Raw genomic sequence first — 25,885 nt, 5'->3', positions numbered from 1 at the left:
AGCCTCTTTTTCTTGACTAAGCCTGTCACTACTCAGTTCAAAATACAGAGCAGTCAATAGCTAGCCTGCCCACTTACAATTATGGTATACGAAATAAGGGAGCATAAACTACACATGCAGGACGGGAAGCCAGACTGTAAAATTCAGCCCTGGAGACGTGGGTGCTGTTCCTTCTCTCCACCTCCCCTTCCCCACCCCATGCTGGGGCTGTTTTTATCTTAATAAGATTCCAATACAAGACCCTACTTTGAGGGCAGTAATTGGTTTAACATCTTACTCCAGGATTATCCCCATAAGAACCCTACAGTAGTTTAAGTTATTTAAATGCAAACAGCCTTAAAGATGTCCTAAGCTCCTCAATCTTGATCCCATCAAAGCAACAGGCTTCTGTATCCTTAGATATTAAAGAACCCTGGCAAGGAGAAACCTGTGTTAGCCCACAGAGGGAGGAAAAAAGATTTGTAAAGTAAAAAGACTTGCTGGATCTAATTTATAATGGGGCAAACAGTTGCTGCCTTGTTTTTATATAATCTAGGAAAGGCACATAGCAGAAGAATGCAAGGGCGGAAAGTTTAAGATGATGGGAAAGATGGTGCATGGAGGGTTGGTCAGTTCAAGAGTCTAATTAATCTCAGATGCCTATAACCTGATGTGTGACTCTGGCCATCCAACGCTACATCTTGAAACTTCCGTTCTTCCATCTCTCAAATGACGAGCCTTAGGGCACTAAGGTCCCAGCCTCAAAGGATGGTCAGCTTCTTGGCTCCTCTGCTCCACTCTGAGTCTTCTCAGAACTGCCCCGGTCTCTTCCCCACCCCGTCTACACTGTCCCCAGTCGCCATGGTGGGGACCCAGCCAGCCGTGTGCATCCTGGACACCACTAGTCAGAGCTGAGGGCAGGCAACCCCTGCCGTAGGCTAGGCCAATGAGCCCCTTTCCCCTGGAATTAGGAATTGGGAATAAGGGATACGGAACAGGAGCTGTCATGGTTCCTTCCCCGCCCCCCCTCATCCGCCTCCCGGACAAAAGATGAAGCAAGCAGACAGAAAGGCAGGGACTGCAATAACAGGGATGGGGTTTCCTTTGGAGGTGATGAAAATGTTCTAGAATAGATCATGGTTGTACAATATTGGAAATATACTAAAAACCATCAAGTTGTACACTTAAAAAAAATGAATCTTATGGTACATGAGTTGTATCTCAATTTTTTTTTAGCTTAAAATTTAAAGGAAAAGCAGGGTCTGGATTTCTTGCTTTACCACAACCCCCAAGCCCCATGCCTACTATCAAATTTTATGTTGTGTAACAACGTTCTCTATTTGCTTAAACAGGTGGTTTTCAGTCACTTGCAAGCAAAGGAGTTCCAGTGAATGTAACCCTAATACCCAATGTTATAAATAAACAGCTAAGAAAGTTCAGAGAGTAGAAATCTCTCTTTCAATTCAAATTTTAAGCTGTAACAGAGGTTATGGCTTAAAAAAACAGAAAAAGAAACAAAAACAAGGAAGGATAACACCTTCCCCAACATTTGCCAGAGTGTACTCCTCAAAACACAAGTCTATCATACCTCAAAAGGGGGAAAATGTGTACACAGTCAAATAAGCTGGAAAATGTAACCTACTATATGTGCCCTTCGTCAAACGGGATTATATGATAGCATATTTAACTTGTGATGAATTTAACATTGTTCAACAAAACATTTTCCCAGCTTATTTGGCCACACAAACCTTTTCCCTGATAGCTCACTTATTAATAAAAGAGGTACGGGGTTCCATGGAACACACTTTGGGAAGCGCTATCCTAACCCAATCATGGACACATTCCAGCTGCATCTATAGAAATCCCCTGGGTAAAAGGTGGAATTCAGATAACTATCAAAATGATTCTATCCTAGAAGGCTTATACTTTATATATAACTTTATAAATTATTTCCTCAGTATTCACCTAAGGAATTGAATAACTGGCTTTGCTTACCACGTCATTTAATTTAAAATAGATACAAATAATCATTTACATACACATAAAAAGAAGAAAGCTAAGAAACATGATTTGGGACCCAGTTTCTTCTCTTTAGACTTAAATCAATAGCACTTACCTTGATGTGAAACTCTAGGTTTTCATCCATGGAATAGATGTGGTCAAAGATGTCATGTGCAATCCTCGGAATGATCCCCATGAGTTGAGGGTCATGTAGCTTCCCCTAGTGAGTGAAAAACACAAGTATAGGCAGCTAAAGAGTGCCAAGAGACATGGACAGAGAGGAGGGACCACACTGGATTTCCTAACAGAATTCCATGGAAAAGGGAGCGCCTTTTCCACACACACTGCCTGATCCTTGAAGGTCCACCTGATATGCCAACAGATCAAAAGTTCACGGAAATAACTCAATGTGTTGTTTTTTACCGAGCAGGAGAGAGCTTATTCTGTGAGGTTCTGGAGCTCTGAAATATTTGCTCCTGCTGCCACTCAGGTCAGCAAATCGGTATACGGGGGTAAGGATGTGGGTAGAAAGCAGGAGGGAAGGAAGGCAGGAGGAGGACTGGAATTATATGATGACTGTCACATACTAAATGTGGTCTCTGTTTTGAATTTACAAACTGATCAGAATATATAAATCCAAATTAATCTGCTGTAATAAAACCACCTTGAGAGCTGATAGACAGTTTCATTAATGTCATCATTGCTCAAAATTTTTAACAATCTTATTCCACAAACACCTCAGTATCACTTGACAAACCAATCAAGAAAAGCCATTTTACCAATTTCTTAAAAATTTCTACTTCCCAGCCTGTAACGTTACAAATAAATTTTTAGCTGTTTCTTTTGTTTTAAATTTTTTGCTATTTCTAATATTTAAATCCACTTGTAAGATAGTGTCTTGTTCTTTTATCCCCCTTTTTCCTACCAGAGAGGTCCAGCCCTCCCTTCCCCATGCAACCAGCAATCCTCCTCCAATCCTAAGGGGGCTTGAGGGATAGTTCATCTAAGGGGTGAAGGAACAGATGAATTCTTCTGTGATTTGAACTATTTTACTAAATCCATTTTTAAAGAACCAGATTTGCCATTTCTGAAGACTTTCAAAAAGATATGCCATAGTATCTGAAAGCAGTTCCTAAATCAGAGTTCTAGAGGTATTTAGAGTAGCAGTCTTAGCAAGGACTTCCAAGCTCTTCTCTGTTCCATGTTCAACTACCCATGAGGGCACACAGTCTATAGGTCTAAAGTAATCACGGGCAAGAGTATTCCCAGAGTCTCTGAGACCTTCAGAAAGTTATAAAACTCTAGGAAAAAGTGGAACTGGAAGAAAAGTATAAAACCCATTTACTCTTCAGTCAACAACCTTTACCAACACTATGACTCACATCCTGGTTCTAAACCCGCCTGACACCTGGAAGATCTGCTGTGTTTTCCTCAATGAGATCTTCTTTATCCTTCGGGGGGTTCACCGTTAGTGCCTCTCTGACAGGTTGCCTTTCAAGCCACCATTTGAGTCACCAAAAGGAAGAAGCCATGTGGACTCTGGCACTAACCCCAGGCCACAAAGCACTTTACATTATGAATCCTCCTTTGCGCACCTGATCCCTGACCTTCCATTCTATTGAAAGCAAGTGAAAAGTTGAATTTGGAAACATCTGGCCTCTGGCAAAGCTCTCTTACCTGGGAAAATGGGGATTCCCCTGGGAGGCACTCGTGTGCTAAGAGCCCTACATCATGTGATGTGTTTATATGGCTTATTGTTGGACTCTACAGTCCCTGAAAGCAAGATGGCCAGTGCACACGTATTTCTTCCCACTGCTTATGATTCTTAGTATATGCAGTGTCTCCTGCACAGAATTATTACAGAAGTTAAATTAAGCAGCATACATAAAGTACTTAGAAACAATAAATGTTGGCATTGTATTATTCAGCTCATATCAGGTTCTCATTAAGCAGATGTTAGTTGTTAGTTGTTTAACCGGAAGAGTCTGAAAATACATTTCTATCCCAGACCATGAATCCTAGGAAAACAGCCCCAAATGTTCTGAGAATCAGAATCTCTCCAATGTTGGTAACCTTTCTACTCAGAGGCCTTCGTAAACATCAAATATCAGGCCCCACAGGCTCAAGACTGTGCAAACTGCTGGCAGAAATGACAAGGACGGTGAAAACAGATCTCTGTCCTGTCAAATGTTGTGATGCCCTTGGGCCAATCCACCTCAGAGGGTCTGAGGAGTGCCCCCCAGGACCCTTCAATAATCCATCATAATCCTTTAGCTTCTCCTCAGTGGCCCACAGACAAAGAAGAATGAGAGATAATCCAAAAATCATTTACAAAGGACTCAAAGCCATTTCCCTAGACACCTCCCCTTCCAATCGATTCCTAGCTCATACAAATATTGACATCCCTTTGTTTGCCTTTGTTAGGGTAAGAACCAAGGCAGAACGAGGGATGAGTCTGGGATACTCCCTGTTTTGTTTCCCTGAAGCCCACACCCAAAAGTTACACGAGAGGGAAACACATGTTTATCTGGAAGGAGGCATAACAATACCTCCCAATCCCATGATCACGGAAGTAATACTCAAATCTACCACAGGTTTAGGGGCTGGGATGCTTGATCCAGCTCATCAGCCCAAGAGTGATGAGAACTGAATGTTTATGTTAGTAAACTGAGGCTGACAAGACAACCTGTGTGTGTGTGCGTGGGGGGTATACATGGTATATGGTGTGGGTGTGGGTGTGATGTATGTAGTACGGGGGTGTGAGTGGTGTTGGGGGAGTGTTGATGTGTGTGTATGAGACAGAGAGGTGTTCCATGAAGGTCTTCACTCTTGCAACTAAAATACACACACACACGATAGTCGCACCTCAGGCAATAAAAGGTGGCAAAAAAGCAGAGAGCTGCAGAAATTCAGAGAACAGAGGCGTCCCTTCCAGCCAGGGTGACATGGGAGGGCTCCCTGGAGGGACACCAAATCTTGAGAGATGAGGAAGATGAGGAAGACGAGGACGGGCGAGGGGGATGCAGCAGGGAAGCTGCGAGGAGAGTGACGTAGCAAAGGTACAGGAACTGAGAAGACTAACGCCCTCCTAGAGAGATGGTCGGGTTTGGCCAGCAAAGCAATGTCCACTTCATCACCTTTTTTCCTCCCCGAAAACAAAAAGAACATTTTAATACTTGGATCCGGGATCCCTGGGTGGCGCAGCGGTTTGGCGCCTGCCTTTGGCCCAGGGCGTGATCCTGGATACCTGGGATCGAATCCCACGTCGGGCTCCCGGTGCATGGAGCCTGCTTCTCCCTCTGCCTGTGTCTCTGCCTCTCTCTCTCTCTCTCTCTCTCTCTCTCTCTCTCTCTCGCTGTGTGACTATCATAAATAAATAAAAATTAAAAAAAAAAAAACTTGGATCCTACATAATCCTCTTCAAAAACGTCTCCCACTTGTGGTTGTGGCCTTCGCGGGGCATGTATGAAAGAAGAAACCAGACCCAGGCCACCGGCCCCAGAACAAGAGTCCCTTTGTTCCAGCGCCAGGCGCCTCCTCAACCTCCAAGCAGGACGGTTTCCTGAAGCACTTGAGATGGGGAAGCAGGAGCCCGGCGGCTCACACGAGCACCAGTGCGCTCGGACAGGCTCATTAAGAATCGCTTGGCAGGCGCAGCCCAGCAGCGCGGTGGCCTGTGCCCCTCCACGGGCTCCAGGTGTCCCTCTGGGCAGAAGGAGAAGCAGCGCGTCTCCGTCCATCCAACTCGGTGCCAGAGAGGGCCACAAGCAAGGCACGGGGCCCACAGGTGGAGCCAAGGCCCAGCCCCGTCTTCCCATGGAGCCAGCCAGCCCTGGGAACGCGGGCCGCACACACCCGGGGTCAGGGTCGGGGGCACGACCAGGTCCTACCGAGTGTGCCAGCAACACCGCCGAGTGTTTCATACTTTTTACTGAAAATCCGCTTTAAATGCTCCATCTTCAGAAGCTAATCTTTCCAATTTTATGTAGGCTTATCTGTTTGTTCTCCTCAATAGAAGGTAATGGAATCACCACTAGATGTCGGAACCAAAATGAGGGGATTAAAATGAAAAAACAGCTTTAAAATGTGACAGCTCTGTCCATTCAGGGAGTTAGCATCCCCTTTCCAAAAGCCTTTGAGAGATCGCGATGTGTAATTCTAAATACATAAAAAAATCCTTTCAGATGTTGCAAGCCTACAGGGTTTGGTTGGGGTTTTTTTTTTTGTTTTGTTTTTAATTTAATTGCATTCCAACGTCCTGGATTTCTTGGTCTCCCACAGTCTCTACCACTTCAGCTCGGGGCTCCTCCTTTCCTCTGTTTTCCTCTAAAACATCCCCCACCTTCTCTCCAACCTACAACCACCCGACAGAAAGAACCCACCTAAGCGCGAGTGTGCCCGGGGGCACTAGGAAGGGCTCCCCGCTGCCCAGCCCCATCCTCCCTGGGCAGGAGCTCCTGATCTTCAGAAGTCACACAATGAAGAAAAGCAAACCCCTTACAGTCAACCTTTTGAAACTGATAAGCAGGAAAGGGCTACAGGTGAGAGTCACCTGCACAAAAGCCAGTTCCCTTAGGTCCCCGGGAGTCCAGTCCCTCGGGGCCGAGAAGCGCTGCGGGCCTTGTAGGGTTCATGCTGTGAGACACCCGGAGCCCTGGATGCTCTCGTTTAACAAAACGTCTGCGAGTTGAGTTTTAAAGAGCTAACAGACGTCTTTGCCATCTCCTCACACCCACGGATTCTCACCCCCACACGCACAACACAAACTAAGATTTTACTCTGGAGACAGGTCTCTCCTTTGACGGTTTACAATGGAAATTTCTGACGTTTAGCAAATACCTTCTATCTCCCAAAGATGCATTAATCCCAAAGCTAAAAAGGTTACGCTTGTGAACAGTCCCTACGATGTGGGGGGAATCTAAACATTGCAATTTTTTGTCGTTTTGTGTATTTGATAATTTTCCAGAAACCAAGAGACTGATGGACTCAAAGATGGTATATGGTCCATCAGAGATGGACCCTCTCCCTCTCATGCCTATGAAGGAGCTTTGGCACCGCTACTGGAGTGGCTGGTATTTAGGAAATAAAGAACTGTGCCTGGAAGGTTAGGGGCCTGGGGCCCGGTAAGAGAGGCCGGCACGGGGCCAGAGCGGCAGCACAGGGATGGCCGTGCCTGCGTCTCCAGGGTATACAGTAGGAGAGTACAAGATGCAGAGAAGAGGGCGGCCAAGGCTCGGGTGTCGGGGAACAGTCCTGCTCTGTCCAGAACAGTGGCAAATAAGCCTCGTGCTTCCTTTAATCTATGTGATCTCTGAGCCACTCTGCCCCCAAAAATGGGTGAAAGTGAGTCAACACAACAGAAATGAGATCCCCCAGAGTCCCACGCACACTTGAAATCGGTGTGAGCAGAACATCAGAGCCCCGAGGGTTTTAGCCTCGTGCCTTTGAAATCTCCTCTTCAATAGGAATGATTCATAAGCTAAACCGATTCTGCAGCCCACGTGTCTCTGTGACATTCCCAGGAGGGCACCGTCAATGAAAATCCTAAGCTTGAAGGATCAAGGATCCATCTTACCCTGCTGCTTGTAAGCTGAATTCCCCAAACTTCCTCTGTGCAGTTTCTTGTAATAACCACTCTCCTACCTCTCCTCACCCGTCGGGGGCTCAGCCTTTAGAAGAATTATCCAGCTCTAAAGGGGAGTTCGTGGCAGAAAGCAGAAGAGGAGGTAGAGGGGGCTAATTCGGCCCGCAGATGTGCCTCGTCTGGGGGACAGCCTGGGCCCACAGCCTGAGCTGGGGTCACAGCTTCACAGGTGTGCACGCAGGAGGCCGCACGGCCACAGCCACCATGAAGGGATCAACTCAACGGATACCTCATCGATCCCCGCCCAGGTGACACCCGCTGTTCCACACACTAGAAATGTGAGTGAACAGGTAGGCGAACAAGACAATGAAGATCTCTGCTCTCGTGAAGCTTACACTCTATGGTACGGTGAGATTGCACCCAGTTGTAAGGTCTTCAGAATTTTCAACCAAATTTACAGACCTAAAATTATGGGAAATCGTCCCATTGTAAGCACTGCCTGCAATTTTAATAAGACACATAATAATAATAAATTCAAAAACTTTAAAAAAACACATGGTGCAGGCCAAACCAAAACACGTGTCTGGGCTGAATTTGGTCCACAAGTCACCTTCTTCAAGCCTGACCTAGAGTTTTTTATTTCTTCTGAGCAATCTCACCTCCCCAGAGTGGCCCTCCTCCGCATACATGATCCTCACCACAGGCTTTCTCAGGGAGATTAGGGCTGCGGTCCCTAAGGATGCTTACGCTGCTGCTGAGCCTACGGAGGAGTCTTGGAATAGAGTTTACTATCACCATTCTGAGCAAGCTACCAACAGAGGATTTTTTTAAAATTCTCAACTCCTGAGATGTTATTACTCTCCGTTATTTTGAAGGTCCACAGAGACAGAATGAATCGGTCAAACGTGACCCGCCCCTCAACCAGCCCTGCGGCCGTCGGGGCCGTCTGCCCTGGATGCGTGTGGCCCCACCAGTGCCTCACTGCGTGCTGCAGTCTTACCTCCATGGTGTGTGTCTTTCCTGAGGACGTCTGTCCATACGCAAAAATCGTCCCATTATAACCCTCAAGGACATCTGCAAGCAAGAAAAAGAAATTAAAATTAACTCATTACTTTGATCATATGCTAGTGTGGCTCCATGTTTTAAAATTACATTTTCCAAATGGCCCATCTCATTTTTTTCACACAAATGATGTATTTCAGCTCCATTTGCATTTTAAGTAGAATGGCGAGATAAAAGCAGAAATGAAGGCCTCCACTGTTCCACAAATAAGGAGAAATGTACTCACATTCCCACAGAATAATGAAGAAAGAGGCAGACACTCTCTCTCTCCCAGTAACATCAAGACAGATATGGAGCAATACACTTTTTTAGGAGAAAGATACTCGAGTTTTCTTCTCTAAATCGATCTCCTGGGATCGGTGGGAGGAAGAAAAACCTTATCAGTGTCCTGAGTCTCTGGAGTGAGGTATAGAAGAGAATATCCCCCCCAGGATGTGATGGGGTCAGCCCTCGGGAAGGGTTCTCAGGCCGGCGGCGCGGGGCCCTTGGGCACAGCTGGGGAGCTGGGGGGCAGGCCAGGCCCCGCTCTGTGCGCCCAGCCAGCCTGACGCAGGGGTCACACGTCTGTGTCCGCAGTGACTGCGCTAGCAGGGCGGCCAGGCCCCGGCGCATCGGGGCTTTCCTTTGCTCACAACGAGCTCGCTGTGCCCAGCCCCACATGCCGGGAATAGGGGGGACGGGGGAGGGGGGAGCGTGAGGACAGATGCTGCTTTGCACTGAAGATCACCTGTGGGAACTCCCTCAAGGTGGCAGACGTGATTAAAGTAGATTCAGCACCCGTTTCCCTCAATCCTCCTTCACCCGCATCAACATCACCGAAAGGGAAATAGTACATAATCAATGTCCTTGGCCCAACATCTCTACATAAGGGGAGGAAGTCCCACTCCTGAGAGGACAGTGGGGGTGGCCGGGGGAACCCCTACTGGGGCGTCCTCTTCAGGGCCACCGTCCCCTTCAGCATCAAGCCAGGCCACCAGCTCCATCGAGGCCCCGATCAGGCTGGCCGGTTTGTGGGTTTGGTCTCTGAATTTTATGCCAATCAATGTTTGCTGTTTTGTTAGCTTTTCTCAATTTTTTTTTTCCAATATACATACATTTTCTTGATCTGAGGCTATTGAGCTGAGGAATGGGAACAGGGGTCAGAAAAGAGATTGCGATTTTCCTTCAGGAAGCAAAAAAAAAAAGAGAGGGAAATTAAGCAGCAGCATTTTTTTTTAATCCTAGCAGCCCTCCGGAGTTTGTGTCAAGCTATATTGAGAGAGGAGGGAGGGAGAGAATGTTCACACATATCAAACTTCTGGTAATGGTTTCCTTGGGAACAGGAGAAGCAAAACCTTGACTACAATGTAAGGGGTGGAGGTTCAAGCTTCAGTTTTCACGAAAATGCCAACCTGTTCAGAGAAGAGATTCCGAGTGGAGAGCGTCTGAGCGCCCGTGAGTGCAGTGGGCTCTGAGGGACCCAAGGGTACTTTTAAAATTCGGTATCCGTGGCATAAACAACTCCAGACAGTTGGAATGCCAGCCACAATCCAGCACTGAAGCTTCTCTTTGTTAGAAATGAAACATCTGCCCCTGCCCTGGAAGGGCTTCCTTACCTTCAGCGCTTGTGTGGGACGCGCCCTGGGACCTGCAGGCCCAGGCATCAGACCAGGGGTAGGGAGGCCAAGGCCAAGGGTCTAGGTCCCGCCGCCCCTCCTAGCAGGCCGCTGGCCACCCCACGAGGGCACGTGCATGCAGGAGGTGGCTCTGAGCAACGCCTCAGCTCAGCGCCAGAGCCCCACCGACAAGAGAAAACCCAGCACATGCTCCCTCCTCTGCCAAGAAGCAGCGGGGCCAGGGCACCGGAATTAGGCTCCCCCGGACGGGTCTACGCCTCCGAATCCAGCCCTCCTAAGGAGAATGCACGGTCCCAACCCCTGGTTAGCTGCTGCTCCCCGCACGCCTGCAGGGTAAGGCCTGGGACACACACAGGAAAGCAAGAGCTCAAGGGAGCGCCACTTGTTCTGGAGCAGGGAGCTAAGGATCACGTGAGACTCGGGGAATCCTTGACTGTCTGGTGCTGCTATTTCAACACGGAGCCCAATTTTTTTTTTTTTTTTTTAAGAAAAGAGAGCACATAAAACCCCACCAGAACAACCTCTCCTTGGCCACTAAGGACCTATTTACAATCACGTTCCAATCGGTTCCTTGCTGGAGAACCTATCTCTAGTGTTCAAGGTTGAACAGAGCTGAGGTCCTCGATCAACTCAATTGTGAATTAAATGGTAATTTAAAAAGGAAAGAAAACGCTTCGAACTCCGTGTTCTCTATTTTCTTCCAAACTCCATGTTTTGGGGGTCAGTTTGTTTACCTAGCCCGTGTTTGATTCTCAGGGAAGGGGAGAGGCAGGAGGCGAGTGAGCACACAGGGCATTCGGGTTGGCCGCGGGGAAAGCAGGGTGGGGGAGCGCCACGCTGAGCCGCACAACCACCCCCACTCAGCCCTCACAGAAACAGCCCACAGAAAGGCACTTTCATCATGCTGAATGACAGTTCCTGGGCCCGAGGAAAGCATTTGTTTCAGAGCCTCTCCCGTAACAGAATGACTATTTCTATGCGCCAGCCGCAGGGCCAGGAACCAGCTCAGCCAGACAGAACCTTGCTTTGTGATGGGCTCTGGCGCGATGTGATCTCAGCTCACGCCACGCAGCCGTTGGCACCCACAAACGCAGCACACGTCCATCCAGCAGCCAAGCAGACCCAGAGAGAGATTCCGCTGCAGGTGGGAAGAGCCTTCTCACCTCCAGACAGGAAGGTGAAGAAGAGTGGGATGCTAGAAAACTCTCCTCGACTCTTGCTATAGACTTCGGAAGCCAGTTTTCCTACCCAGGTTTGGCTAGTTCTGAGACCAGATCTTGGCCAGAGCAGAAGAGTTAGCTCCACTGTTGGGTAAGAATTTGGGGAAGATATAATCACGGAAGTTCCTGAGAAGGCTGTCATGGCCTCCTACCAACTCCCCCAGGTAAAATGATGGCCTGTCAGTGGCAACAGTAGCTGACAAGTCATCCCTGCCTTGGAATCCTAAGGCTCTGGGGGGCCAACCAAACTACTCAAGGAGGCCACATGCCCAGGGGCAGCCCTGCTGAACGCTCGTGGCAAACCAGAACGGCCGGCCCAGCTGCATCTCCAGAATGGAAGTGCATCTCACGGCTGGACGGCAGGCAGGGCCACCCCAAGGCCACGGGACCATGGTCTCTATTCTCTCCCCTCTCCCCACTTCCATTCCAATCCCTCTTTTTGCAGTGCTTGGGTAATAGTCCATATGGCCTGATAGAAAAGTAACAACTCATAAATCGTTCCTAAGTGCTCATGATGAGCCCACCAGGAAAGTGGGGGCAGGATGGTGCAGACACATTCAGGAAGACAAGCAAGCTCGGGCTCGAGTCCCCTAACTGACCTGACCTCAAATTCCTCTTTAGTACAACGGGAACAATCATGCTCACACCTCATAAAACTGTGGAGACTTAAAATACAATAACACATATAAAGAGCACAGAGGGGGCCTGCGAGATAGCAGTAGCCAAATAAATATATTTCTTCTTAAGAGTCACATATAATATAATAAAATAGACCTTATAGTATCCTGAGCTTAAAACTTCTCAGTGAGTCCACATCCATTTCCACCAAACTCTGATCCAAACTCTCCTTTTAGGTCCCAGCCCCGAGGCACCTTGCAACAACTCTACGTTGCCCAAACACGCCATAAAATCTGTGCCCTTATGCTTTTGCTGCTCCTTGTGCTTGTGCGGCCCTGCTATACCGTACAGTCGTCAGGACCCGGCCTTTCCAAGAACCCTTAATTCTCCAATCCTCACCCCCACTCACCAAAATCAGTCCCAAGTGACTTTCTTCTGGGGTCTCACAGCATTTTGCACTTAGCCATCTTAGAGCATGTACTACCCATGAGTATGATAACTACCGCTGCACCTGTTTCTTCCCCTGTACGTGGAGCTTCTTGGTCTTGTGTATCTTGCTGATTCTCAGTCCCTAGCAGTGCTTACAGCGCATGGCAAATGCTTAATATCCTTGCATACAGGAAGGAATAAAAGGAACAACCAAATGAATGAAGCTGAAAGAAATGAGATCTAGAAAACAAGAAACCACCTCTTCTAGGCCTGTACAGTCAGTCTACATCTAGTTAATTTGAAAGGCAAATGCCCAGAGTGACTTCTGTAGACCGGGAAATAGTTACCCACACGGCAACAATAGCAAGCAGTAACCATGGTTTTTAATTCCTACGGCGTCCACAGAAACCTTCCTATTTACCATGCTGATAGTCACAAATCCTATAAGCTCTCCTGGAAGAAACGGAGAATTCTATATACCCTTTCAGGCAACACTTTGCAAAACACACACCAGACAAAGATGGGAGTGTGGGAGATACCAGAATTCTACAAGCGAACGTTTGAAATATGTTTTTTTTAAACCCACTGAAGTTGGAGGGAATGAAAAAAAACAAGAAAGAATAAAGCCATCCAGTTAAAAGGAGTCTTCCTGAATATCAAAAACGTTAAAGGTTCAGAGAGCCTTGAAAGGAAAGCTCACGGGTTCACTACATTGTCATGAAGCTTGGGGACTGTGGTGACCTTCAGATGTTATGGGATTGAATTCCTGGCCTCTAGAAAAAGAGGTCCCTACAGCACCACCTTCCTTTACTGATTTAAATAGGGCTTGTCATGACAAAAGAAACCTAGTAACTGTTCCAAGAGCTCTTTCTTATATATCTGTGCTTTACTTTGCTGATGCAGAAATAACACAGCCACTTCCCCTCACAGTAACTTCAGTGGATATTTAAAAAAAAAAAAAAAAAAAAAAAATGTTAAATTAGGCCTTCATCATTCCCTAATAATTTCCTTTCAAGGGAAAAGAAGGTACTCTATTGTTAGAAAATGCTTATGCTCGTGGTACAATTATAGTGCGTGAAAAATAGATGTTTATCTTATCACGTCGGAGCCTAACATTACTGTAAATGGCTTTCTTGGTGGCTCATCATATGTTGGACCTCAGGTTATCCAGTTAGGTCACATCTTTGCAAGAACTTTCCAAGGATTACCTATTTCTGACATTCCATAGTACCAAAAAACCTGAACACTGGAAGAGACTCCACTCCTCTAGTAATGAAGACTGAAAGATTATGATTATTTGTTAATCACGGGATTTTTAAAAATAGAGTGCATCTATCTCTAATTACAACATCAACTTAGAGATGTATTTAAATGGACCTCATGCTTAGCACAGCACGTGGTAAATACTATTTGGTTCTGATAATGGAAGGGGAGAGAAAAAGAAGGAAATTATGGCTCATGTGTGATTAATCTTACTTTAATAAAAATAAGGAAGAGTCTGATAATGGTGAAGGCTGACTAGGAGCAAACTAGAACTATACACGCCAGAGAGAGAGACAGAGAGAGACAGAGAAAGAGAGAGAGGGAACATTTTTAGACAGGAAGAGATACAAAAGAATAGAAGCAGAGAGAAGACCAATATTACCACCAGACACAGGCTCACAGTATTAATTCAAGAAGAGCCCAAATTCAGGCATGCTTTTTTCTCTTCTGTTTTCTGTAATAATCTCACCATGAAGACCTTCAAAATTAATTGATATCTGCAACAGGAGTGTGCATAACCATACACCTCAGCGAGGAACATTACATACTGACTCAACCTCCCACGCAGGTGTCCAGGGTCAGAACTAATCTAACAGATGCACTCGGGGCTGGCATTCATGCATTTCAAATAGGTTAGTCAGCTCGGCTCCCGAAAACAAGAACATCTTGCATCACAAGGTGCTTTTTTGCATTCTGCTTCTGCCTTTTGCTCTTTAAATCCAGAGCTGCCTATAAAAGACGGCAACATCAGGATATTTGAAAGCACAGCCGCCAAAGCATTCGGAGTTGAAGGTAAAGATTTGAAGATGAAAAGCACAGTAGCAGGAGACGCCCCTCAGCTCTGTCCAGATGGCGAGCTCCCCCAGGGCAAGCTCCAGCCTGCCCCTGATTTGAAAGGGCAAGGTAGAGAGCAGCCCGTAAATTGCTTCATCTCCCTGCTGTTACTTTGACACAGATCCTGCAGGGTCAAGGTAAGTCCCGGAGAAAAGGGCTGATCTCTGAGAGAAATTTAGGCTTCGGGCTATCTATTTGGAGGAACAAACGTTAGTATCTGAGTGGAAAGGTTGAAAGTGGGTTAGACAAAAGTATATTTAAGGAATGCTGAGTAGCAAGACCAGCTCAATAACCAACAAGGTAATGTGATTTTATGATGCTGTAGAAAATTCCTTGATGCCCAAGAATTTTCCACAGGTAAGGCCTCTCCCTGAAGGGACAGATGTACAAAATAAATCAGCCAAAAATATGCAACCGAGCATCAGAAATATATATTTTCGTCTCCTTCAAAGTAAAAAGGAGGCCTCATACCTACAGGAGTATTTTAAAACCATTACAGAAATAGTGTGACCATAGCTTGTAAGCTTCTAGGTGGCAGTTATTACTGCCAAAAAGGTGGCAAAAGAAATAAAGAAATTTTCCTGGCAAGGAGGTACAGAGAGGTTCAAGAACTCGCCTGACATCATAGCAAACCAGGGCCAGAGCTCGGGCCATAATTCAGTGTTTCCAATTAACAGGCCTCTGCTTAGAGTCAAGGCACATTGATTCCTAGGCTGCAAATATCACTTAATGTTTTCAATTACTCTGAAAGGCCCAGGAGGAAATAAAGAAATAGCACTTACCTTTGACAATTTGCTTTGCACACGCATTGTAAACCTGCTCTTGGGTCGTGCTGGGAGGCAGCACTCTATCGAAGACATATGGCTTCCCTTGCTAAAAAAGACGAAAGGAAAGGGCGGAGAAAACACATTAGAAGTTGAGGAATTAAAAGCACTAATAGTAGTTAGACCACAGGCACTAAATCACAAGCCCTATCCTTAAAGGCAGCTCCGTACCAAGACTGGGGAATTACCACACGTACGATGGGCATTTGTGCAATAGCACGTTGAGGATCTGAGAAACAACTTTTTCTTTTTTACTTGAAACACTTTTTCTGATGAAAAGTAGGCGGACACTTCATTCATTCACTTATTTTTTGAGAGCGTCTCCTGAACCAGAGATAGACGAGAGGCTAGCCAAATCAGAAAAATGTCCGGCCTATAAATAAAGCATTCAATCAAGCGTGGCAGAAAGCAAGCGCCCAAGGAAATACAAAATGCCCAGGTGCAAAATAATGGGACAGAGAGGATGATGGAGCAAAGCAGGCCTCTCTGAAGAAACACCTGTTAAGTGGATTTTTAAAAGATGAGAAAGACTGAGGCGAGTGAAGAGCCACGGGAGATACCACACAGAGCATAGGGTGGACATACAGGGTGGGGAGGGGGGGTCTGGAGGGTTCAAGGAACCGGAGGGTCGTAGAAAAGGAGAGGAGAAAGGAAATCAGGAGCCAGTTAATGCAAGGCACTGTTAGCCAAGGTCATGTGCTTAGATTTTATCCAATGGGAATAAACTCTGACATGATCAGACTCAAGAAGCTGCTCTTAGTAGTAAGACACTATTGCTTTGTATCCCGAAGAATTCCAGCAATCTCCTCACATGTGTAAGTGCTGCCTTAACTGGGCGGAGGTCGCCTGTGCACAGCAAATCAAGTGATCTCCCCAGGTGTAGGACCTTGGGGTTCGGTCTGACGCTGAGTCATGTGCCATTCAAGGAAGTAACTGTCAGAGGGGAAGGGAAGAGCTGTCTGCCCCGACCCCCAACCACGCACGTAACGTTCACCAAGGCCCAGTGCTAAGGGCCACGGAAGGAGGCCAGACAGTCCCTTCCCAGGGAGACCGCCCCCCCATAACAGGGTCTTCTTCCAGGCAAGGAGTGGCCCTCCCCCTGCCCTTTCCCACGGCCCCATCCACCCGGGCAGCCCTTCATCTTCGTTTCCTCCAAGTGGTTAGAGGAGGTGGCAAGAGAAGGGAAGGAAAGAGGCGAGCCCAGAGCCTCCTTCACTCCCACCCTGCACCTCCTACACACGGCTTGGACATCAGGAACCTTCTCCCAGGGCAGTCCAATGCCTCAAAAAGATAACTGCTCACGAGGGACCCAGGGACAAGGCTTGCTACATCCTATAATCTTCACACAAACATACGCAGCTGGCTTGGTGTTTTACTCATTCCTGACCCTGGGGAGTGCTGCACACAGGGAAGGTCCTATGCTTCAAGTGAAGGCCCGAGCCTTCGGCCTTTGAAGGTGGGATTGAGCCAACCAGATAAATGAGCTATTTCCAGTTTGGTCTTAGAAGAAAAGGAAAATTTTGAGGTAACATGAAAACTTTTTTAAGTAGGCACCACACCCGGCATGGAGCCCAACAGGGGGTTTGAACTCACAACCCTGAGATCAAGACTTGAGCCAAAATCAAGAGTTGGATGCTTAGCCAACTGAGCCACCAGGTGCCTCCAAATTTTATTTCTCCACAAAGCAGCAGAGTCAGTCATTTTGTTAAAATTATGGAAAGGGGTTATTTTCTGATGTTTTGTTCCCTGCAAGTCTCATTCCATTAGTGAACCAAGTATTTGGTTGAATAACCAAGAGAATATTCCTCACCACCATCTATTGCCAATAATCTGCCCACTACATTCTTATTAGCTTTATCTATTCATAAAATTAACTAAATGCCAGTAAGGCAAAAAGATTAAAATAAACATATACAGAGTTTGAGTTAGTATTTGTTATCCATTGAACCTTCCTAAAAGAAACTGTAGTTTTGCTTAATTTCAAACAAATCCATTATTTCTCTAAATAACGATGAGAATCACCAAAATAAACCATCTTGTTTCCAGAACAATACTGCTTTGTGTTTTGGAGAAAGTACACTTCCTACGGCAGGAAAAATGACTTATTAATTTATAGTAAATCATACAAAAAAAAACAGAGGACTCCCCAATTTTGCCCTTCAACTTAAAATGTTTGTCAGAGTGTATTATACATTCACTTGAAGAGAGATAGAAAGCAAGAAATCTCTACTACTCATTTAAATCATATTTATCAAGTGACAAATAGATAATACAACAATTTTCCATAAGCTGAAGTTAACTCCCAAACAGAAACTGCTTTTGAGAAAAGATAAAATTTAGAAAATGATTTGTTTTGAGACTTCTCATCAGGACTGGAATATAGAGAAGTTAAAAATGTAAGTATTTTTGTCTTTTTATACACGGAGTTGGATATACAGGCTTTTATTTTAAGTGAACCTTAGACTCTTGAAATTAAAACTGAGAATTAAAATATAGTTACTCATTATTTTCCAAGAACTGACTTGTGGCTTAGCCATGCAAGCCGTATAGGCAACTGTCATTTAACAACAACAATGAACAAATGACTCTTTGCTGCTTTGGTAATGGTAAGAAACTCTCACAAACCCTGAGAGAGACCTCAGCAAGCCCCCTCCCCCCGGGCCCCCGGGAGACGAGAGTCGCCCTGTTTCTGATCCCACTGTGCCTGAGGGTTTCCATGGACAGGCGTTGGGTCCTGAGTGCTCCAGAAGTCACTAAATGTGCAGCTTCAGAATACATCTTTCAATGAACATTTTAATAGGGGTGCTAAGTGCTAACACTTGAAACTGAACGGTGAGGGCGCCAATTACTCCTGGAGAGACTTTCCTTTCCAGGCACCCATTCAGCACATGGTTCTCCGATCCCTCTGGCTACCCTGTCGGTGTCTTTTGCTGGTGTCTCTTCCAGACTTCTAAACCACAGTGTGTCCCAGACTTAGACACCTCAGCCTCGTCTCTGTCTACGCTCTTGACCTTCACATAATTTAAATCTCATCCAAGCTCCAGATTCATATACTCCATCACCCACCAGACATTTCCACTTGGATTCCATTAGCCATCTCAAACTTAACTGACCAAAAGTCATCAAGCACTCCATATCTGAGTAAGAGACCAAAATCATTAGGTATGCCCCAAAGTTTCCAAATCTCAAATATATCCCAAATTGATTGTGTCTCATCATCTATACCACACAACCTGAGCCCAAGCCACCCCGGCTTCTCATCGGACAACAGCTATAGTTTGCTCACGGGTCTCCTTGACTCCATTCTTGCTCCTAACTACCCAATTTCCACTTAGCAGCCAGGGTGAGCTGGGTGAGCTTTCTACAACTGTAAATCAGATGACATCAAATCCTCCCTTAAAAACCTCCAATGGCTGCTGTTAGACTAGACCTTCTTCACCTCCATCTCCCTGCATTCTCCTCTGCCTTGGACTTCATTCTCTGGCTTATTCCTCAGTGTATTGCATGGCTCAGGTCCTTTGCTCTTCACTTCCTTCCCCTTTGAATTCTCTCACTGCAGATCTTCATTTGGCTCACCAGACATCTTCGTCTGGCTGTCTCTTTATCACCCTTCAGATGTCAACTCCAATTTCTCCTCCTTTGAGGGTGTCCAAGCTCCTAACTAAAGCAATCCCGCCCTATCCCCCACCCTGGCATCACTCTCTATCACATTACCCTATTTGGTTTGCTCCATAGCAATTAGTACGTGACCTATTCTCAACCAATCAAATGGACCACTACAATTTAAACATTTAAGCAGCTAAGAAGCCATATAAATCCCAAGAGTTCACTGCATCTAGGCAAACCTGCTGCAATTTTTGAAAGGAATCTGGATGGGACATGCACATTCCATATACATTACAACTGAAAAGGAAATAACCCAGCTTTGCCACAAAAGCCTCCATAGAGAGCAACTAATTGCACAGGAGCAATCTAACTAAATAACTTACCAGGATCACATGCAAAAAATAACAGCAGATGGTTCTTACATTTTTATAGTTTAAATTAAAAAAAGAAATCGAACCACTTCCTATCAAGTTGTTGAGAGCAAAGTGTCCATGAACCATATGGCCTTCATTTGACCCATTACCCAACAACCGTTCCCCAGCCTGTAAGGAATATTACTCTGGGAGATGGAGGAAAGCAAAAGACTCACTTCAACATTTAGAAGATGGGCACCAGGAGGGACGTTAAGCAAACTGAAATTAATTACCCAAGAAGAGGTTATCGAGAAGTAATCTCATAACAATGTTTAAAACTAACCAAGGGTTGGGACCCAAGGCACCCAATGATTTGAATGATTTTTCTCTATCATTACTAAGAAAGAAACAGGAAAAAAAAAAAACCTTAAATTTCCAATTTCCACAGCAAGATTTAAACCCACTCTGTGGAATTATCTTTAGACACGGAGGAGTATTAGGAAGATGAACAGATTTCTGAGAACAATCATTAAGTCCCTGTGCCAGGTGTCCATGTGACTTCCTTCCTGAAAGTATATGGGATGGCAAGTTCTTTCAGCCTCTGCTGGCCACCTTCTCACTGCGGTCTACCTGCACCATCACCTACCACTCCCATCCAAACCCGTCTTCTGTTTTATCTCATTTAATTCTCACAGTAGCTCCGTGACGTAGCTAGGACTATCCCTATGCCACAGACTGGAAAACTAAGGCCCACTTTATTACTTTGAAGAAGTAACCCTAAGTCTCTGATTTCAAGTGTTCCTCCCTCACATCATGTTGTTTTCCTAAGCAGCTTTGGATTTACTCTTAAAGTAGGAGACTGCAGATCAATCAGGAGGACCACAAGGTGACGAAGAATGTGAACAAGCCAAGGCACAGCCACCGAGACAGGTGCCTCACCACGCACGTGAAATTCATGGGAGACATGGTCCAAGAGGCGTGCAGCTTCGCCCTATACCAGCGGCCCGCCATGGGGCTGCTCAAAGTCTCCAGGGACAAGCACACCCTCAAGTTCACCAAGCAAAGGTTGGAGACTCACATCCATGGCAAGAGGAAGAGAGGAGCTGATCAACATCCTGCAGCCACAAGTAAAGCAGCCGTCAAGAAGGACTGAACCCCTCCCCTCTGTAGGTAATAACCCTTTTGTGGAACTTGGGGGTTCCGGGCCGGTCCTGGGAAGGAGGCGAGACCCCTCCTGCCAACATCCTTCCTGGGGCACAGTGAGGAGGGGCATGGTGGTGTACACGGAGATGCAAGCAGCCAAGTAGTCCTGGAAACGGTTTACAATCATAATTAAATAGCTCAATACACGCCGGGGGAAGGGGGCGACAGGCAAAAGCCAATCAGAGCCTAGGAAAGGGCAAGTGTGAGACTTGCTATGGAAAGTTGGAAGTTATTAAGAAAAAGTCTAGAATGTTTTAGAACCTGAAAGTCAGCCCGTCAGGGTCAGCCCAACCCAACATCATATTTTTACAAATAAACAAATTGGAGGTCAGGAGAGGGTAGATGGATGGCTTGCAGAAAGCCACCCGGACAATTAGGTGGGCTGCAGATCTGTGCCCTGAACCTGGACCTCCTGGCTCCCCGTCTAGTAGTCTCAAAGTTCTTGCGTTAGAATCAGGGGCTCTCTCCCGGACATCAAGGAGACGACAGGCACGAGGCTCTGGTGCTCTGCTTCTCCTGCTTTCCTCCCAATCAATTCTAATTGTTTCCACACACACAGTTGATTAGTTCATTGGACGAAGAGTCATTGCTATGAGAACGGGAGCAGCACAGCAGGGGAAGGAGAACCACGGCCTCCCAGAATTCATAACACAGGCCTTATAGTCTGCCGCCTCCTCTCCCACCTCCACGAGCCCGCACCATGAATGGCTCGAAACTCTACTGGCTCCAACTGTTGGGACGCGGTGTCCTTACGTTGATTTAAACTGCCTCCCTGAAGCATTAGACCTGGCACCGTCCTCCAGAACACGACGGACCGAGGCCGAGAGACCTGCAGAGACCTGCCTACGTCAACATCACGGCTTTGTTTCGTGCTGGGAGCCGTGTCCATTGTCTAAATCTCTTTTCCCCTCATGTCAGAGAGAAGGGGAAAGACAGATGCGCTTCCTTCCTAAAAGTTGTGTGGATTTGTCCTGACTTGAAGGACACCAAAGGTGTCCCGGGTTAAGGCAGCACTAAAACACTGTAGTAGTTTGCTCGAGGAGAAATTCAATAAAGTCACCCAGTATGAAGGGCTTTGGGAACAACCTCAAAGGATGGTTCCCAAACATTAACTAAAAAGCAGGCAGCCCTTGGGTTTATGTTCATACTCGTTCTTTATCGACACAAATGTGCCAACACAAGTTTTGTTTTGTGTTGTTCATTGAAATATAATTTGCGTGCCACAAAATTCACCCCTTTAACGAAAAGGCACATTCTGCTGTCACTGGAACCTTTACAAGATTGGACCATCATCACCAGAATCTAATTTTAAGATTTTCATCACACCAAAAGGAAACTCTGTACCCATTAGCAGTCACTCCGCACTCTCCGGGTCTTTGTAGCTCTGTTTTAGACATTTCATATAAACAGAAGCATACAGTACGTAGCTTGTTGAGTAACATTTTTCTTCCACTTAGTATGTTTTCAAGAGTCATCCATATGTGGCTTTCATGACTGAGTAATATTCCACTGCATAGATTAACCACATTCTTTGTACTGATTCATCCATAGGACAGACATTCGGGTTGTTTCCACTTTTTTCACAATTATGAATGCTGCTATGAACATTCATATACGAGTTTTAGGTGGATATGTGTTTCCATTTCTCCTTTCATTTCATATTCCACCTGGGAGAGGAATTTCTGGGTCAGAGAGTAACTCTATAGGGTCAAAATTTTTGAAGAACTGACACTTTCTCAAGGCAGCTGCACCACATTACATTCCCACCAGCGGTGTATGAGGGTTCCAGTTTCTCCGCACCCTTGTGACTTCTCTTCTTTATGATAACCGTCCTCGTAAGTATGCAGTGGCATTTCTTTGTGATGTGGATTTTTATCTCAGGAGAAGTTGGCTTTGTTTGCTTGTTTGTTTGTTGGGAGAGAAAGTGTGGGGGCGGAGGGAGAGAGAGAATTTTAAGCAGGTCCCACTCCCAGCGCAGAGCCTGATGCGGGACTCAACCTCACAACCCTGAGATCGTGACCTGATTCAAAAATTAGCAGTTGAAAAAAAAAATTTTTTTAATAAATAAATAAATTAAATTAAAGAAATAAATCAAGAGTTGGACACTTAACCAACTGAGCCCCCCGGGTGCCACTCAGGAGTTTTTCATGGACACTTAACATATAAAATTTACTTCAACATATGTTACAGGCCTGAGATGTTTCTAGGAATTGTAATATAATACACTGTTGTACTGTTGCCTTGACATTTACAAAGTGGCCCAGAGTGAAGGAATAATCTCATGGGAGACTATAAATAACACATACCCATGTGCTTTAAGAAAGAGAACAGTGGACTAGAAGGACAGGACGTTTCAAGGGATTACTAATAGGGTTTCTGTGCTCCTCATTCCAGTAGCTAATACTAAGTATTGTGCAGGAAGGCGGCATACCAATATGGGGTGTAAATGAATCCACATAAACACGGGTATAACTCCCATCTCTCTGGGGCTCCGTTTGCTCATCTGTAAAATGGAGCCATTAAGACCCACGATTCAGGATTCTGAAAATTAGATGTACGCTCAGGCAAAAAAGGATCTATTGAGTGCCCGCTGTTCTAGAAAATGCTTGTGTCATGGTCAGTGTTACTTTGTAATAAAAAGTTTAGACCGATTTACACCAAGCACATGTATTACCCTAAAATCAGCAAGCAGTGGCTATTTAAGGGAAAGGATACTAGTAGGTGACAATCACTCACAATGTACCAGCTCAGAGACTCGGCATCCCGATGCCTCTCTGACACCCTAATGCCACATCACACCGCAGGCATCTCCAGGCCCCTGAGTCTACAACTCATAAGCTCAGCTCTATGAGGCCTTTAGTTTCCGAGGGTCCTAGCAAAATTAACTCTGTTCCAAGGTTATCTTCTGTACTCTAAAAAATAAATAAAATTTTAATGTGCAGCCATATATACTGTCTAGGAAAGGTGAGGACTTCTGTCTTGTGCAGGGACTAGGAGCCTTCCAGAAACTTCCAGGGTAGCACCAACTGGAAACAGGAGGCAGATACTTCCTGGGTCCTGACCATACCCTCTCCATCGTCACCATTTCCAGGCAGGCTGGCCTGACCTCCAGCACCTGCATGTATCTCCTGGCCTGAGGGCTTCTCTGGCTGCCAGAGTCCTCTCTATTACCTGACATAAGTCAGAGGGGCAGACATCCCAGCACCAACCCAGCAGGCCCCAACCAATAACGGATCAGAGTCGGGGTAAATACCAGGTAGGTCCTCAGTAAAACTCTTGCTGCTGCTGCTGCTGCTGCTGATGATGATGATGACCAATGCCTGACGGGTGAGCACCAAGGTTAGGGTGCCGAGACACCATGAAACAGTGCTGGGGGTGGGAGGGAGGAGAAAACCATTACCCACTGTATTTCTCCAGGGTGTCAGAAACTGCTTTTGCTGCTGACCATTTCATGTCCCACCTCCAAGATCTTAGCAGTCGTGGAGTTGCATGGTCTCGTTCTGTATCCCCCTTTATTCCTCTTTACCCCATCACCTACATTTCCACTTATCTGAGGCTCAGCTGCAAATTCCCAAAGCAGAAAAAACCTCCACAGTGAACCTTGGGGCAAACCATCCCTCACCTGGCAGTGACCATCCACGTTTTCCCAACAGTGTCATATATGGTCCCGAGTCCACGAATCTGCCAATGTACAGACGTAGCCTCACAATGAAGACCCCCGTGTTCTCCTCCCCACCCTGCCGCCTGCCCCCATCTATGCCGAGACGACTCTATGACTGGGAACAGAAACGCCATGCCAGGGCCAGGCCCAGACATCCCCATCCCCCTCCCACACTGGCTCTGTGCCCCGAGGAAGGCAGCTGGTGCCAGTTCCGGCCAAAGCCAAGGCTGCTCTCAGGAGAGGCTGTAATGAAACCGACGGAGCAACGACGACTGGCTTCTACTGAGTTGCCAAGGTGATGCCAACCACGTCTCAAGAATGAACAAAGGCAACACACGAGAATGAATGTTGTAAGCCTTCTTCCTGCAGGAAACCAGGCTAAAATTCTTCCTTTGCTGCCAAAAGTCCCGCTGCGTGGACACACAAGCACTGTCAGGATCGCAGACAGCCGCGGAAAAAAACACTCTGAGAAAGGGAACTGCCCAAGTGATAATGAAGAAATTCAGAATTATTGCCTGGCTAACAGGCAAAATGAAGACAGAAGTGTTACTTCTGTTAACGAAGTTAATGGAATCTGTGTTAATGAAACTAAGGTTCTTATTTATATGTGATTTTCGTTTCATATCAAAATATAATGACTCCCCCCCGCCCCCCAGTCTTCTCCATGTAACTGTTCTGTATCCTGATTTGCCAAGATGCAGGGGTTAGTAGATTGGGTCAGGGGCACGGGGTCTAGTCCAGGACCTCACCCTGCACCCACTTCGTGATCTTAACCAATCTGCCTCTTTTTCTGGGCCTCCTCCGCTCTATAAAGTCACAGATTGGACCTTTCCAACTCTAACGTGCAATAATAATGTTCCGGGACTTTCCCCATAAGAACAGCTTCAATCCTGACCACATGTAGCACAAGAGAAGGTAAACTTTATTATTTTTTTACGATATTTTTAAAAAGATTTTATTTATTTATTCATGAGAGGGGGTGGGGCAGAGACCCAGGCAGAGGGAGAAGCAGGCTCCACACGCAGGGAGCCCGACGGGGGACTCGATCCCGGGACCCCGGGGTCACGCCCTGGGCCGAAGGCAGGCGCTCAACAGCTGAGCCCCCTAAACTTTAAACTGGCGTGAACTTGATGTTTTATATACTCAGGAGAAAGGGGTTAAAATCGCTGCTATGGTTTTTTCAGCAGATCTGGTTTTCCGTCAAGTCTGAGAAAAAAGAAATCCGACTTCCCTCACCAGAAAGAGGATCTAAAGCTGTCCGCAGAGGGTAGAATGTAGGGCTTATTTGCCACACGGAAGGTGGCCAAGGGGACGGGAGGCCTCTTCTGGGGCACACTGCGCTGCAGGCGGCTCCCCGGCCCAGCCCGGGCGGCCCAGGCCAGGCGCCACGTTGCCGACCCCTCCGGTTATGCCCAGGCTCCAGGGGCATCTCCGACGTGGAAGCCCCACGGCGGCACTGGGAAAACCTTCCCTTTAGTTAAAACGTGAAATACAAAGGCGTTTGCCCAGACTTGCCCTTGGCTAGTGTAGGTGTGGTGCATACAGGGGCTCCCGGGAATCACGCCCTGCACATAATCACCTCAAATAGAACTAATATTCTGTAATTTGCCCACGTATTGGACAGCAATTTTG

General features: G+C 46.4%; 1 protein-coding gene and 1 long non-coding RNA gene across 2 annotated transcripts in view; one reads left to right on the top strand and one right to left on the bottom strand.

Annotated features, from left to right (window-relative positions):
• Nucleotides 1–25,885, bottom strand: part of KIF5C (kinesin family member 5C) — a 148,399-nt gene that overhangs the window by 83,588 nt on the left and 38,926 nt on the right. The window contains exons 2-4 of the mRNA XM_025431833.3: nt 15,389–15,479; nt 8,565–8,638; nt 2,096–2,200 (exon numbers count right to left, since the gene is read on the bottom strand). Of these exons, the coding sequence (XP_025287618.1) occupies nt 2,096–2,200; nt 8,565–8,638; nt 15,389–15,479 (270 nt within the window). The remainder of the gene's footprint in view (nt 1–2,095; nt 2,201–8,564; nt 8,639–15,388; nt 15,480–25,885) is intronic.
• Nucleotides 9,938–24,431, top strand: LOC112649495 (uncharacterized). Its single transcript, XR_003129593.3, has 4 exons — nt 9,938–14,743; nt 20,242–20,559; nt 21,152–23,848; nt 24,246–24,431. It is a non-coding gene; the product is annotated as an uncharacterized LOC112649495 (long non-coding RNA).

The sequence above is a fragment of the Canis lupus genome, chromosome 19 (assembly GCF_003254725.2).
Source record: "Canis lupus dingo isolate Sandy chromosome 19, ASM325472v2, whole genome shotgun sequence".
In the NCBI taxonomy this organism is placed as follows: domain Eukaryota; kingdom Metazoa; phylum Chordata; class Mammalia; order Carnivora; family Canidae; genus Canis; species Canis lupus.
This window is presented reverse-complemented; position numbering and strand designations above follow the sequence as displayed.